Here is a 17,491-nt window from a genome sequence, read left to right as displayed (position 1 = left end):
CATATATACGTAGGTATAGTAATAACAGTATTCATAAATGCAACGCTCTGACGGCCCAATCATTTGCGTTTGATTTGACGAGCTTTATGATATAAATGCTCAAAAGTAGAACATACTAACAATATACAGACTGACAAACAAATAACGTCGAAAATCCACGGAAGAATGGCTCATAAATTTACCATTTCTGAGGCAAATTGTCACTATTTTCAGTGAACTATAAAATCCATTTCACACTTCCTTCTTTGACATTAAGCTTATACGAATGATGAGGTGATCCGTCAGGCTTATGTCGTAGCACGAGGCAAATACACATACTATAGATATTATTTGAAACGCGACAATGGTACTAGTTTCTGTAGACACCACATAATTTTATTTTAAGTTATACCTGTCATTCTCTTATCCGTCGAAAGGGAAAGGGACTTGGATGAATTTAAAATACAATGAAATAGATGGTGTCTACAGGAATTCGCATCAATGTGTTTGTAAGTTTGTTTAGTTCACTTTGATTATCATCTCCGTAGAGTTATCTCGTTAACAGGGTACGATTACCTAATCTGAAGGTTTGACAGGTCCGTTCGAAAAAAAATGAGTGGTTTTCAAACTCAAGGCGACGGTTGATTGTATCAAAATAAATAGGAAAGAGTTATTTAAAGACACTTAGCTTGGTACTTGGCAATATAATGTCTCTTGCTACGCTAATTTATCAAAGAGGAATTTAAAATTTCGCCTAAGTATTTCAAATATTTTAACGAGAGTAAATATTATGAACGCCAATTTTTACTTCTACCATCGTCGCAGTAGAATTAATTAATGCATATTTTTCTGATTGTCCTGTGTGACTGTCAGCGGTTACCAAGATACACAGACAAATATAACTCAATCCGGTTAAGGCGGATACATTATATTGCGAGGCGTACGCCATTCGTCGCGCCGCAAGCTTCACAATGTGCGTATCTTCATGGTCGTGGCGAGGAGAACGATAAAATTAAGTGTTTATCTGATATCTCCTATAAACAGCTGAAGGCGACCAGTCACACCTCAGACACTACATACAATACTCTCATTCTAACCTCGCGTAACGCGTAAGAGCGAACGAGACAGATAGTCCGCGCTTTCCTAAACCTGAAGTAAGATCCAGAGGCGGAGAGTTACCATTCTATACCGTTCTTTATTCTATGCCCTGAGTCAATAGGTGCGTATGAAGGATTATACAGGGTGTTAGTGACATCGTAACGAAAACTTTGAGAGATGATTCAGATTCAGACAGAGAATTTCTCGTTGCAAAATAATTCCTTTTTTTTTGATTCATGGGCTGAATCATCCCATCTCGATATTCGTTACGATCACTAACACCCTGTATACTCTTTCACGTTGTCGTTAAAGATCTCTTGATCTCTCGCATTTTTTGACCTCTGAAACTTTCATAGATCAATGTGCCGATGTTTCTAACATTACTTACATTATTCATCGCCTTAACGCCTTCAGTGGCGATTGAGTGTCTAAAGCGATTGCTCTATAATCGATTTCCTAATGTCCCTAAAGAATTAATTGCTGATTGCATTTCATTAATAAACTAGAAATAACAGTTGAATTCCTTAGGGTGTCTTGTTACATAGTATACGTAGTTTTTTTTTAAACCAACAGTTTGTGAACATTTCCAAATAGATCGTATGCACATTTTCAGAGTTGTAACAACCACAACCACAGTCAACGCCTGGTGCCTTTTGTTTCCATAAACAACAATTTACACCAGGTGAAGTAGGAAATTCAAATTCAAATTTTAAATTATAATTTTAATTTATGTTTAATCAGTACCTAGATAACTTACTTATACTTTGAATCGTCATTTGTCACATAACGAACGTCTCATCCGCCTAAAACTACGGCAGCTTCTCATAACCTGTACAGCCGGGAGAGAAGCTGCAAGAAAAACCTCGGCACTGGGCCCTATATGTTCTAAAAATACCATAAAATATTGTTACATAATATAGTAATTTGGCTGACTAATATCAGTTCGCAGTCGGTTAATCCCATGCATTCGTATTTTCTAAACAATCACTTATAACCTTTACAAAGTTTCTGTTTAATTACTTATTATCTTAAAACTGTTCAGAGGTAAATCTGAATGTCAATGGAAAATCTATTCATAAAAATAGCGTTTATACAAATACATACATTAAGTAACATTAAAACAGATACTTACTATTATAAATTAAAAAAATAATAGTAGGGGTTTGTTTAAAGTTATTATATAATAAGAAAGGGTCAAAACACAAGTGTTGACACGCTACTCCATCCCTTTGTGAAAACCTATTAGGTGCTTGTTATTGAAATAAACTGTTTGTATGTGCTGCAATTGATATAAGTTTTTCTTAAATAACCTGGATTATATCAGTACTGGGTATATTCCTTCTTCCTAAGTTTTCACTTCTCTGTGTGCTCAGCAGTGTTTGGTTGGGCACACAACTTGGAGGCCCCAAGTTCAATTCCCGGTGGGGACATTTCACAAAAATCACTTTGTGGTCTGATCTGATAAGATGACCCGTGCTTCGAAAGGTATAGTCGTTACATGAGCCATGTCAGGGGCTTTAGGCGGCTCAATAATAACCTTGACACTAGGATTGATGAGGTTAGTAATCCACCTCATTAGCCACACGATAGAAGAAGAAGTAAAGAACAAATTGTTTAATACCAAAACTCCTAACCTCATTACAAAGTCACATAAACCGTCACTGCAGCTAACCTTTTGGTCTCTGAATTGTCATTAATGCAGAAATGTCGTGCCAAAGACTTGTGTACTTAAGCTTATTATTGACCTAACCTTAATATCAGTGACCTACATAATAAACTTGACGCCATTTCTAGGAACTTATTTTTATGATTCAGTTGCAAAAGCCAGCCTACTAAGAATAGGAAATTACTGGGTTACAACTTGTGCCTCGTTTTTGCTATCATGATTAGTTATTTGCTTTGCAGTCGGTAATTTTCTAGAACGAATACGATATTATGGGTCATAATCATTGGATTGGTAGCGGTGGTAATTTCTTTCTTTTCTATTAATGTTTTATAATTGTGTTGCATTGTGTTGATGTCCTTGGAAAAGGTTTAGTACTATCTACTTTGAACCGGCGTGCGTGTGTGAAGCGATTGATGAATGTGGAGGAATCAAGAGAAGTGTGTCAGGATCGAAGCAAATGGAATTCTATAGTCTCTGCTTACCCCGGTGGGAAATAGGCGTGAGTTTATGTATGTATGTTTTATAATTGTAGTACCTACTACTTTTATTTCTACACAAATAACAGAATATTCTAAGGTTGTCTATTCGTCAGTGAAGTAGCTCTGCCTACCCCAAAAGGGATAATGTAGGTATAAATATGAATTTACCTGGCATACCTCGGGACTTTCTTAACGCGCATATGGTTGAGTTGAATGTGCTTATAAACATTGATTTTGAATTGGGTTTTTGAACTAAATAAAGTTTTCCTTAAAATAATCTGATTATTTGCATATCGTAATAATTATTATCATTGCTCTGAGTGTGGATACGTATTTCTTTTTACTTATTTTCGCAATATGATACCCTGATATCAAAATAGGTAGCAGAAGCTATAGACACCTTCCAGGGTCCTTGAATCGCTTCCTATATGTTGGGAATTAAGAACGCACCCATTATTATTAGCCTAGTACGAGTATGTTGGCTAATCTGCTATTCAGTAATTTATAAATCAATTATGTTGGCAATACTTTTCCACCTGTCATTCCGTCTGTTTTTCTGTAATAAATACGTTGTTGTTATCCGTATAACAAGTCATTTAATTTTTCTAAATATCAACCTGAAATAGGTATCAACACTACGTTGGGCTCACTATCCGGAGGCCCCGGGTTCGAATCCCGGTGGGGACATAATACAAAAATCACTTTGTGATCCCTAGTTTGGTTAGGACATTACAGGCTGATTACCTAATTGTCCGTTAAGCCGTTGGTCCCGGTTACTACTTACTGATGTAAGTCTGTAGTCGTTACATGAGTCATCTTAGGGGCCTTTGGCGGCTGAATAATAACCCTGACACCAGAGTTGATGAGGCTGGTATTCCACCTCACAATCCACACGATAAGAAGAGGAGACGAAAATTTTAATGACTTTTCCGACAGGAAATTCCACTTGATATCAACTCACATTCGCCTATCGCCGTAACAATAAACTATAAACAAAAGCGGAAAGCTTTGTAGTAACTGTGACTGAAACTATAATTTAAGTTACTTTTGTCCGCAGATTACAAAGTTGAAGGGTACCCTGTCTTAGTGTGGTTTCACGGAGGAGACTACGTGCGAGGCAGTCCCAACCACATGAATCCATTTCACTTGGTACTCAAACAAAAGGTATGTAAATTGTACGAACAATCGTACTATTGTATTCCTAAACTTAATTTTAAGTGTTGTTTGAAGTCAGTGTATTTTCCTTCCTTCTCTACCTTCCGGCCAAGTAGTTAATGCCACCTGCGGCAAATCTAAAATAAGTCACGTCAAAAAAAACTTCTTCACTATCAAGCGATTGTTTTATATCATTTCCTCTACACACCCATTCCCTTTTCTATGTCATTTTATTTCACTTCTATCAATTATCATCTTAATTAGCTGGCAAGGAATGGGTGCATGTATGTGCTATACGACTCTGCCTACCCCTTCGACGATACAGGCGTGATGCCATGTGTAAAGAAATGGCATTTTTGATAGTTCTTAAGTTTTGCAGTACTACTGAATATTTGCAACAAATAGAAAAAGTTTGACATTTATTTTCCATCCACGCAAACTTATACTTAGTGAAGTTTACAAATATCGATAAAATATTTGGTATATAAAAACAACATCATCATCATCATCATCAATTTAAGAGCCACGCTCTTGTCGGTGTAGCATTTTCCGAATACTCTCCATGCTACTTTTTAGGGAAAAATAGGGCAGTGGTTTCCCTCTTGCCTTCCGCCCCGCAGTACTCAACACAACATCATCATAAAAACAACAACAATAAAATTTTGTTTTTCAGGTTATCTTCGTCTCAGTCGCTTATCGCTTGAACATATTCGGTTTCTTCTCAACATTAGACAACGAAGCCGTAGGGAACTTTGGGCTAATGGATCAAGTAGCCGCTTTGAACTGGGTGAAAACCAACATAGAAAGTTTTGGAGGTGACCAAGGAAACGTTTGTATATTTGGCCATGACGCCGGTGCAATCAGTGTTGGACTCCATTTGGTCTCCCCATATTCCGCCGGACTCTTCCAAAAAGCCATATCGATGAGCGGGAACGTTCTTGCTCCAGAAACAGTTGGCATTGCCAAGAAAGAAACCGTCACAATAGATAAAGTGGCATTGGCCTTCAGTTGCTTCCGAAAACCAACCTTCCAATTGCTAGAGTGCCTTAGACGAGTCGATGCTCAAGCCCTTCTCGATATAGGAGGACCTTTATCCGAATGGAAACCTATAGTAGACGGTTTCAGTAACATTTCTGCGCCATTTCTTCCTGAACTTCCAAGCAAACTGTTTAAAGAAGAGATTTATAGCCCTGTTCCAGTTTTAGCTGGTTACACCAATATGGAAGACGCGCTCCTGTTAGTCAAGGAAGAAGGTGAAGATGCAGGCCTGACTCAAAGAGAATTCGACACCATGCGTGAAGAAATAGTCCTAGCGGATATAACCTTTGACAATACTTCATGTTACACCAACCAGCACCACATTCAGGACGCAGTCTCATTCTTCTACAAACCCATACCGCCTACTAAAAATGAAACTATTTTGAGAAAACTATTCCTTGACTTGTACACAGATAAAGTTCACGGAGCGACGACTTATCAGTTAGCAAAAGTCATCAGCCTCCACGCCCCCGTATATCTCTACAGATTTGATTTGAAACCTTTTTCAGACATTGCAAATGAGGGTATTCCGGGCTGGATCGGAGTACCTCACAATTTCGACCTAATCTTTACTTTTGGACTACCACATTTAGCAAAACCCGAGGACTTAAGCAAATGGGATTATAGAGACAAAAGCATATCCGAAATTGTAATGAAAATGTGGAGTAATTTTGCCTGGTATTCTAATCCTACTAATTCTGGGGTAATAATAGAATGGGAACCCTTTGAACTGGAAAAGCCTGGCTATTTAATAATCGACAGGCAAAATTTCACTATGAGCACGCATCAGAATATAAACTACAAAGCTTTTGAATTCTGGACGGATTTTTACCCAAAAGTTGTGGAAATTGGCACGAAATGCTGTAAAGAACCGACAGAAGAATCTGGCGCCGATTCAATTGTGCAAAAAAGAGTTATGTGCAGTCTACTAGTGTTACATTTCATTTTAGTTATTATCTCTTAGAATCCAACGTACAGAATAAAAACCGTAAAACGTTTCAATGTTATTTTTATATAGTCTATTTTAGCATTAAATAGAGGTATAAATTTATTTATGAGAAGTTACTTACTATTACTGGGAGATTCGAAACAATGAAAGTGTTATATTTATCTTTGTAAAATTATTCATGCAAATAAACTCTTAAACCGAAAAGGCTCTTGTTTGTTTCTGCTTTGTATTCTGTGATCTGTTCATTGTTTTATTTAAACTGGGGACTAATTCGCCAAGGAATTATACTTTCATTCAATGGGTTCTTTGATATTGTTGAATGGCCTCCAAAATTAGATTATCAGTAGCCTTGAATTAAATACCAAGGTCAAATGGTCACGCTTAATTTTACCTTTGAAACAAATGCGACTACTCAGACGATGCTATCGACGGTACCTAACTCTAGTCCTTGAGCAAACTGTTAAAAGCTTGAGGGGTCGAAGCCACTTTTGGAACACTAAATTATTTTAACCCTTAAACTGCTTTGTAGTTCGTGAATTACTATGACGTAGGTTATGATCCATGAAATACCTAAGTATATTTAATTGACGATAACGGCCCCCATGGTCCAGTGGTTGAGCGTTAGGCTCACGATTTGGAGGTCCCGGTGGGAAAATACCACAAAAAATACTTTCTGATCCCTGGTTTGGTTAGGACATTACAGGCTGATCACCTGATTGCCCGAAAGTAAGATGCTTCGGAAGGCACGTTAAGCCGTTGGTCCCGGTTACTTACTGATGTAAGTAAGTAGTCGTTACATGAGTCATGTCAGGGTGAAAAGGCATGACCCTGTAACAACTACTTACTGATGTAAGTAAGTAGTCGTTACAGGGTCATGCCTTTGGTGGCTTAATTGTAACCCTGACACCAGGGTACATGAGGTCAGTAATCCACCTCACAACCCACACGAGAGTAGAAGAAGAGAAGATTAACGAAAAAGACATATCCGAAATACCTAAGCAACAGGAAAATGTATCTATTCTTTCTGTCAAAATTATCATCAGAATAGGAGGCCATTTTCTGCTTGATATGCAGCACAGTGGATCGCATACCTAATAATAATTATAATACCATATTACCTAACCAATGGAGCATTCTAGTATTAGAACTTCTTTTCAGTAACACAGTTGGCTGGACCTTTATAGTCGGCGATATGGCCCACCACCTAACACGTTGGTCCAACAGAAAGCTCGGTAAGGTGTGGGTACTTACTAATGTTGTGTTATGTCCTTTTCCAAAAGCGATCCAATAAATGTATCTGATAATGCCAAATAACAGTGACAAAAATAAAAAATAGATAAGCTACTTACTTGTTTTTCTTTTAAATTGATCCTTATTAAAGCCACTTAACCGCATTTACCTTATTTATTTTTATTTTGGGGTTTTCCAGTGAATATTTTTCCTTATCCAAATTCGTACTTATTTACTTTCATTCAAGTTTGTATTGTGGGTAAAGTTTTCGTGTCGAGCGGCCATTATTCATGTAACTTAACTGTTCGAACGTCAACCATATAGGACGATGAATGTGGCATTGGCAAATTATACTGCATCGCGTATCGGGGAATTTACTGTATATTTTATACCATCAGCAAGTTATTAGCTATAAATTTTACCCGCAGAAATTTCAATGGAAAACTGAAGCTTTTCTTTAAAATTCTCTGTTTTTCAGCAATATAATACAGGTTTAGTGACACCGTAACGAAAACTTTGTTCATTTGTTTTTTTTCCTTACGGTGTTTGAACGATGATTCAGACCATAATTCTGAGTTGAATACAGTGGAATTTTCCGTCGCAAAATCATGGAACTGAAAATAATAAAAAAAAACTAAAATTTTCATGAATTTTCCCACAAGAAATTCCCTGTGACATCATCTCAGAATCATGGTCTGAATCATCCCCTTCAGTATTCGTTACGGTGTCACTAGCACCCATACGTAATTGTATGGCTACGTGTACGTTCTTGTAAGTGACATCGTAGGTAACGAAAAATGAGGGGATGATTCAGCTCATTATTCTGAGTTAATATCAAATGGAATTCTCCATCACAAAAGTATAGAATAGAAAAAAAAAACATGAATTTTGCGGCAGAAAATTTCACTTGATATTAACTCAGAAACATTAGGTGAATCAATTCGCTCAGTATTCGGTACGATGTCAGTAACACCCTGTATTTTATCGACTGTAATGTTATCGGTTATAAATTCTACTGTTTCTAAATGGTACCATAAAACACCCTATATATTGAGGGCGGTTTTAAAATTCCTGTGGGATTTGAACGTGAATTTTATTTTGACACCATAATGGAAGCAAAAGTTAATAGCTAAGTGTAATATGAGAACCAGGTTTTCACATTGTTTATTAAATAAATACATTAGGAAAATATGGTAAATGTTAAAATATTGCTCTTAAAATAAGTAGGGTAAGTACCTACCTATATTTTAACAAGGAACAGACAGGTACTTTTACGTTTATTCTGTACTGCCAATATTTATTCTACTTAGCTTAATCACACATAATCGCAGACTTATGAATGGTACTTGGTTGGTACCTACTCTCGTAACCGAATTATTTCCACATATTATAATCGTTAAGTACATCTAATGAATACATAAGTTATTGAATAATCTGAAAGCATTGTATTTGAGTTGTATAATAATATCTAAAGGCATCGGCACACCAAAAGCTAGTCAGAAGCAGAAGCAGCGTTGGGGCAGTTTCAAAGGGGCTTCACGCGTCATATTAAATTCCCGTGCAATATTCTCCCACAACGTTGTGTTTCTGTAATATTGACTCTTTTACGCACTATGTCGGTTTTTTTTTCGTGTAATTCCATGACGCACGCTAATTTACTCTGCTACCGCGCAGGTCTGTGCTCAAGTTGCGTCTGCTTTGCGCTTGTGCTGCCTGACTGCTTTATGTGTGACGCATTTCATTATAGTTTCTTGTATTATAACATCAACAATGGCTGCAAGTTGTCTTTGATTGGCTGGCTCTGCCCACCCCGTTAAAGGTTTCGAGTGTGAGTTTATGTATGTACGTATTGTACAAATTGTGTCTTTCGAGCTGCTTTCGATAGACCGAAGCCTTTACTAACTAGTTTACGAATATCCAATACACAACATAAAATAATCCTCAACTAAATTGATTTAAGGATTTACACTTAGGTACGAGTACAGAGAATAATGGAGTATTCTTAGAAAACTCAATTAAGTAAGACTTAAAAGGATATTGAGACTTGAATCACTTCGTCAGAAATTGACTTTCGTTACTAGAGATTTACAATAGAGGTAAATTATCATTAAAAAAATTCGCTTAATTAAACCGGTTCACAAGGAAGACGTTTTATCTGGAGGCACGGGAGTGCCCCCAAGAGACGAGCAAAGCAAACGTCAAGGGCAAGGAAGGCACTGGCCCCGATTCCTGCAGACACCTCCTAATTTTACTTCTAAGTTATACCTGTCATTTTCTTATCCGTCGAAAAGGAAAGGGACAGATGATTGACAGCTCTTAATTTTAGGAAGAATGAGTACCTAAATAAATGAATAACCCGGGCGAATCAAAAAGGTGTCTCGCTGGTATGCAAACCGTTTGACGTGTGCTGTCAACTTAATTCTGTCGGGTTATTAGCCAATGTAAAAAGATTATAGGGTTATTTTAGATTTGTGTTTAAAATTGACATGTGTTCCATAAATTTTATGCTTGTCAATTACCCGTCCCTTTCCTTTCCGGTGGATAAGAAAATGACAGGTATAACTTAAAATAAAATTAGATGGTGTTTACAGGAATTAGCACCAATATATCTACCTATTCTCGAACCGTTTCATCGATTTTTTTAACCATCTTAACTCTGGTTTAGATTATACTATATAAACCAAATTCTTAGGATAAATGGACAAGCCCCATAGTTTACTTAACATGTAGAGTTTGTAAACTTAGGGTTTGCATAGTTAGGGTGTGTAGAGTTAGAAGCTTGGCCCTACATGAGATCTGATCACTTTTTGACATTGTGATTAACATGATCATGATAACATGATCTTGGCAACATTTTACATGAAAATGTTTTTTTTTGGGATGTATTAATCAATTAATGTAAGCAAGCTACTAAGGTAGTACCTACTTAGTTCAATCATTTAGTAGTTTGACCTTCAAAGTTTTCCGGGAGTCTTGAAAATTGTTGATTTTATAGATTTTAGCTTCCTCTATCCAAATTCCAAGTTTGCCGCCTCGTTTCCAGCTTTGTCGCTCGTTCCACCCGCCATGTTGGAAAAATGTCTCCATTTTTTATGGACAATAATTAGCAATTTCTTTTTATATGTTTATAACTGACCTTAGTCTGAATAGCAAAGTTATAGAGGACAAAATGTTCTACAAACGACTAACTAACAATCTTGCGTTTTTTCATCTTATCTTACTTATTAATATTTCGTTAGGTATTTACTACTAGCTAAATACTATTTATGAAAGCAATATCTAAGATAAAGTTTTATAAACATTACAAGCTGTTACCTGGAACTTCGATCGCGTGCAACGCTTCTAATAAAACTAGAGAAGTTTCATAGAAACTTTAGCACCTTTTTTACCTCGTTAAGGGTTGAATTTTGCAAAATCCCGTCTTAGTTAGCACCTACTTTCTAAAAGGAAACCCTAGGCAAAATTTGAGACTCCTAGCCCTTGTAGTTTCTGAGATTTCGTGATTACCTAATAAGTGAGTTTTAAATGTTTTTTTTTACATAACATAAACAGCCTATTTACTACTTCTGGGCACAAGCCGTGACAAGCCTCCCGTCAAGCAATCGGAAGGGGTATGGAGCGCACTTTACCATACTGCTCCCCTGCGGGTTGGTGGGGGTGGTTTTCGTTTTTATTTAACATTATAATCTAATAACTAGTTACCAACATAACATTCACAGCCTATTTATACGTCCCACTGGTGGCCACAGGTCCTCAATCTTCGGTAAATACTTTGTTACTAAATAAAATAATTTATTTCAAACAGATTCCTTAGCACATAATACAAGAAACATAATATATCTACTTACATACCTTTATGAAGCTTAATTAATTTTTAAACCGGTGTTTCGCTGACGCATTGCCGGTTTTCCTTATACGTTTTTATTTATGTTTTTTTGCAGGTGGACAAGTTTGTTAGTCAGTCGAGTGAATACCGTTGGAAGGAGGTGTCCTCTTCAAACAATTTGTTGATTTAAATAAAATATTTGTTATTGGAAGTGATTTTTGTAACGGTAAGTAATTTTAAAGTCTACAAAGAGCTTTGTTGATTGAGTTTGTGGATTAAAAGTGTACGTGAGTATTGAGAATAGGTTTTTATACTTAAGTATTCGTGTAATAAGTTAGATGATAAGTTTTATCGATGAACATTATGCATTATTTTGATAATAATGCATAGTAATGGATTAGGGATGAATATCAACGGATAGAGCAGTTACAGAGCTCAATCTTCATTTTTATTTCAATAACACAAACTATAAGTAGTGAGACAAAGTATAAAGTATTAAACAGGTATACTTAGGGCACGCGTAATGATTTAAGTGTGTCTTAGATGGTGGATGTTTTAGGATTTTTAGATATAAAATGTGATTAATTTACCTAGTTACTACCTGATTACTCAATTTAGGTAGATACCCCTCAATCAGAGCATAGCTAGATGCTACTCTTAGGGCCAAATCTCACTAAGAGATGGTTGTTGACCACCAAACAATACACTAGGTGGGGTAGCGTTTACACATCTGAGTACCGCGCGACCGTGTTTGCCCGTGGTGTCTTAGTGAGGTCCCTTAAATGTTAAAAAAATGTTTTTTTTTCAGCAATGGCCGTACCACAGATCATGTTGCTGGTTGCCACAGTCACACTGGCATTAGGTCAACGACCTTTCTTCGCGGGGTCCAGACCTATCGGGTACCCTGAACTGCCTACTACTACGTCTGCTGGTGGATTGGGAAATCGGTAAGTAGCGTTTAAATACAACTGCATACATTTTGTTGGTGACGCGACTGTGGTTACGTCACTATGCAGGGGCCCTATGGCGGTGCGAAAGATGCGATCGCTGTGGACGCCGAAATGGGGGGGGAGAAGTCAACCAAGACAGGCCCACCCTGGCCACAAACTAACTTCATCGGGTTAGATTGCGGCCACATAAAACTCATACCGGACGGCCGTAAACTACATTTTTAAAAGATTATATATATATAAATTATTATATATTAATATTATATTATGTTAATTAATATTATATATTATATATAAATGTTTTTTGTAGGCCTGAGGTGTGCCATTTTGAGGTCTCCACTTAATAATAATCACCACCTAAATATTTTGCTAGGGTCGCCACTGCCACTATGGTGTCCTAGTGTAATACGACCCTAATATATAGGTCATATACAGGTCAGTGCACAATAAATTGCACTTAAAGAAGAGGTCGACAAGCTGTATAAATTATGTGCCTACTCATAGAAGGTAAACAGTAACTTACATACACTTTGACCTTAGAAACCGTAGGAAATATACACGAACATTGTTCGGTGAGTAATCACCGGCGAATGACTTATGACAATTATAACCAATAACAAACAAGCAAGTAATAAGTGCAACAAGTTAAACGAAGACCAGTCAAACCGCACCCTGTGGTTTTACCCATGACCATCCGCAATAAAAATCATAATTAGCTTTTAGCAGAGGAAAACATCTTGAGGAAAGACAACTTAAAAGTACCTACTAGCGAAGTTATCAACAAAAAAATCCTATTTGCTGTTTTATTTGGGTGAGAACTGTGTGTAGCATATAAATAGGAACGTAGGTGTCTTGCTTGCTTTTGTTAGCGAACAGAAATATTAGCAGAATAGTTAGTAAGTACTTGAAGAATTACTATGGAGATTCTCTAACTGCACTGATTGTAGAAATTGACACGTTCGTGGAAACCAAGCATCCAGACAGAGCAGTGGTTTAGCGATGCTATGCTTTCAAACTGATGCTTTCCATTTCATTGAGTAAAAAAAACTGCTATCGGGCCCATACTGGCCAGGCCTTCTAATAGACTTATGATATGTTTCCACAAGTATGTCGCATGAGCTACGACCTTTGAAGTATGTACTTACCTTGTCTAATAAATATAGGTGAAAGATGTACAAAGTGATCACTGTAGAGAATGTCTGTCTGCACTGCTGTACTATTGCAAGCTGTTAGAAAACAAGTTACCTACATGATACATAAATGCCTATATATGTCCCACTGCTGGGCACAGGCCTCCCCTTAATCAACCGGAAGTTACCTATAACTATTTAAATCATAAGAAACAATAATTTACAAAGCTAAACGCAATTTCTTCTCTATATACAGATTTGGAGATGGCGACAACTCAACCGTACCAGCGTCAACTGAAAGGCTGCCAGTCGAAGCTAATGGGGACAGAGAATTAGTTAACCGTCTGAGTAAACTGCCTATTGACCAGCAACCCTTCTGGTTCATCAACTGGCAAGCTTTGGAAGCTAACAGAAGGAATCCTCAGACTTATCCTCTAAGACCCAGTCAGTTTGCTGAGCCTTTGTCTCCTAGTGCCGTAGTTGCAAGTCCTAACTTTCCTCCTGCCAATAATGTTGGCAATGTGAATAGTAATTCTGGCAGTGCCAATCGTAATTCTGGTAATGTAAATCCTACTCCCGCAAATGTTAATACTGGTGTTTCAAATGGTGCTGGTCCACTTGGTAACCGATTCAGTGATGTCTATACAAATAGTGGAAATGAAAATTTGAGCTCTAATAATAAGGGATATGTTAGTTCAGCTAGTGACAATACTAAGTCTGAGAAACTTAGCAAACCAGATGAGAATACAAGCGATGTGGTTGTTCCGGGTATCAATCGGGCGGGAAGTCCACTCGAAGATACCCTTTTCAATAGCGAACCCAACAGAAGACTTGACTCTGCTAATTTTAATGCCAATTCAGAAGGATCAAGTTTAGGCAATTTAAATTCCAATAACAAAGGATCAGTTAATGCAGGAACAAAGTCAGACAAAGAATCCGAGAACAAAAAAGATGTGCTTATTCCATTTTTAGGTCGACAGGGTACTGTTTACCGAGAGGATGTCAAAGATGATAAAAAAGATGAGGCAACTAATCCTCTTAAAGATACGGTTTTTAATAATGAACCTAACAGACCTCAATTACAACCAACTAAACATTCAAATTCGGGAAGCGCTGGCCTCCACCAACTGCATAGTTCTGGCCCTGGATACAGGTACAGTCATGAACATGATTATGAGATCAAGCAACCATCTAGATCAAAATATGATTCATCAGAACAGGATCCAAAAGATTTCCACTACGATTACTATTTTTAAATGTAAAGATTTAGATTTAGTGAGTAAAAATGCATTTGAATGTAATAAAACACATTATATTGACTTTTTAAATAAATAAACCTTAAAATTACAGCTAAGCGTATTCTTACAACTATCACCTCGAAAAAAAGGTATAAATTAAAAAGAATAGTAGCAAAATGCAATACTACAGCAAATTTTTATGATTATGACTCAAAACACCGTCGTTTTTCGGGTATTTGAAATTCTACTAACATAACTTTCTATTTCTACAACTACACATTCTTAAACAGCGGCGCTTGAGTATGTACTAAACATTTTTACATTTAAAGTGTACAAAAAATATTTCTAATAAATTCTACAAAAATAGTACCCTATATTATGTGGTAATTGTAGAAATAGATTCATCGTAGGCCTATTAAGCACAGCCCTAATTAAATGTTTACACATACTTACATACATTATTATTATATTTGTTCGAATCGAATACAATACGATCGTATATAAGACACATTTCGATACAATAGGCACATTTAAGTATTTTGAAAAGGTCATTATCAATACTACTTATGTTCTAATAACGAAAACATCTATTATAGAATATGGATAACTAAAGTTAATTGAAACATTGCATTGGATATTATATTATATTATTATAGGGTGTTCCAAATATAAATCAGTCCTTTAAATAAATCAAATCGAAAAAGAATCAAATATTTATCCAAATAAGCTTTCAAAACGAATAATAATAAAAATGAAAATTCATTTTGTCGATATCGTGTGGAAAGTAGGTAAGTACCTACTTAATTTTGTTAGCGAATTTTTGTTAATGTCACTTCTTTAAGTACTGGTCATATTTTTACACCCTACAAGATTTCTTAGACGAGGTTTTCGACGGTTTGTAACAATATAACTAAACCTAACATACGAAAATGTATGCTGACGACCTATAGGAAACGGGAATTCACAATAATCAGTCAAAATATAACTCTGTTCAAAGAAACACAAAGTAAATAAAAGAAATACCATTAATTTGGTATTTTACATTATGTAAACACACGCAATCGTCATTTGAAGTGAATTCTTGTAAACGAAATGGCTTAACTTAAAAACTGATGCATTTGAGGATAGGCATTGTTATAAGTAATTCTTGTACTGGGAATCCCATTTTTTACGTATAAAACCTAATTAGACAAAACATACAGCGTAAACAGGAAACTTATTATACTTTTTACAAAAATCCACTTCCAAGGCGGCATCTAAGATCTCACCACACATATGCGTCATAAGGAAAACTTATAAGTACAAAACTCACAAAAACCATTCATACAATTAAAAAACATAATCAACCTTTGAATGCAACCATTGTTAGAATTATAACGAAGGAATTGATCGGTCAGAATTGAAGAAAGCATAGATTTCATAACCTTTGGTGTGCTATAAAAGCAGTATGTACAAAAGAATTTCACAAATGAGAAAATGTATACTTTGGTCATTGAATCACTGATTATGTTAGAAAAACAAGAAATAAAAAAACCTTAGAAAAAAAAGTAAAGAAGGAAACAAAAGAAAAGTAGAAGCATAATCATGGTTCAATATCCAAACTGTACAACTTTTTCAAGACATCATTTATCTGAATCATCGTTTCACACGTCTAACACAGACGACTCCAAACTAAATCGACGCATTATTTTGCAATAAAATTAAAACTCCTAAACGAAAAAGAAAACAAAAACTCGTTGGCCCTGTACTTGAATAAAGGATATGGTATTCATTACCGTGCGACGATGATTATTGAGCATACAGCCAAAATGGCCGACCAGTTGAATAAGTTTCTATGAGCTGAAGAGGCTGTAGTTGAGGGTAGTATAACATTTTTGTAGTGGCACGATTTCTCAGCTGTATCGTTGTTCATAAGTTCCGTGTAGTTGGGATAGTTCTGGATTTGAATCGGCTGAAAAATAATAAAATTATAGGTTAATACATTTCGTTCAATGTATCAAGATTATTAATCTAACGTTTTTAATAGCAAAAAATATGTTTGGTAGGTAAGTAGACGAGTTTGGACTACAGGAAAATGTGTAAACTAACCAGTTTTGATTTTTTTTAAACTATTTCGAATTAGTTGTACGATTCAAATAACATAAACTTTGGAAAAATACCAATACTTTTTGATTTTTTGATTGTATACGTTTATTGCTCAAATACGTCTACTAAACCGGGAGGGATGTGTACGGTCACGAGCATTAAAATGTATGTCTTTGCTTTGGTACCATGTCACATTAACTTTTTTGACAAATTGAACTGTAAGTCTCACTAAATGTCAAATATGTTAGTGCGACAGAGTCCTAAAGTGGGTACATTATATTGCTCATGACTGTATGTGTGTAAATGATACCAGCACATCGCCTATAATACATTTATCACGTTAAACGCTTGAACTATTGGAAATTACCACTAATAGGTACTCCCACATATTTAATGTGCTTAATGTACTAATTTATGCAAAATGTTTCCCTAACACATTGTTTCTCAACCTGTATGGCTGACGTGCACAACCTGATAAAATTTTGTCACAGTCATTTTATCGATTCTGACGATATAATTGTCGTTTTGTCGATTGGTGCTAATATGTGAGTAACGTAAGTCATCTCGTTCTGACAAATTACGAACAGAATCACGTGTCATGCATGTTAGGGAAAAAACAAAACTAAACAAAACTTATCGATTTCGACATTTTATTGAATCGATCGATA

At 36.1% G+C, this 17,491-nt stretch overlaps 2 protein-coding genes across 2 annotated transcripts in view; one reads left to right on the top strand and one right to left on the bottom strand.

Moving 5' to 3' along the window:
- Positions 1-14,849, top strand: part of LOC126373909 (carboxylesterase 1E) — a 31,535-nt gene extending 16,686 nt beyond the window's left edge. Inside the window, exons 2-5 of the mRNA XM_050020266.1 lie at positions 4,280-4,386; positions 5,051-6,328; positions 12,246-12,367; positions 13,757-14,849. Coding sequence (XP_049876223.1) covers positions 4,280-4,386; positions 5,051-6,328; positions 12,246-12,367; positions 13,757-14,756 — 2,507 coding nt within the window. The 3' untranslated portion in view covers positions 14,757-14,849. The remainder of the gene's footprint in view (positions 1-4,279; positions 4,387-5,050; positions 6,329-12,245; positions 12,368-13,756) is intronic.
- The window catches only part of LOC126373780 (MOXD1 homolog 1-like), a 69,033-nt gene continuing 66,338 nt past the window's right edge, over positions 14,797-17,491 (bottom strand). Inside the window, exon 13 of the mRNA XM_050020065.1 lies at positions 14,797-16,689. Coding sequence (XP_049876022.1) covers positions 16,510-16,689 — 180 coding nt within the window. The 3' untranslated portion in view covers positions 14,797-16,509. The remainder of the gene's footprint in view (positions 16,690-17,491) is intronic.

The sequence above is a fragment of the Pectinophora gossypiella genome, chromosome 16 (assembly GCF_024362695.1).
Source record: "Pectinophora gossypiella chromosome 16, ilPecGoss1.1, whole genome shotgun sequence".
In the NCBI taxonomy this organism is placed as follows: Eukaryota; Metazoa; Arthropoda; class Insecta; order Lepidoptera; family Gelechiidae; genus Pectinophora; species Pectinophora gossypiella.
This window is presented reverse-complemented; position numbering and strand designations above follow the sequence as displayed.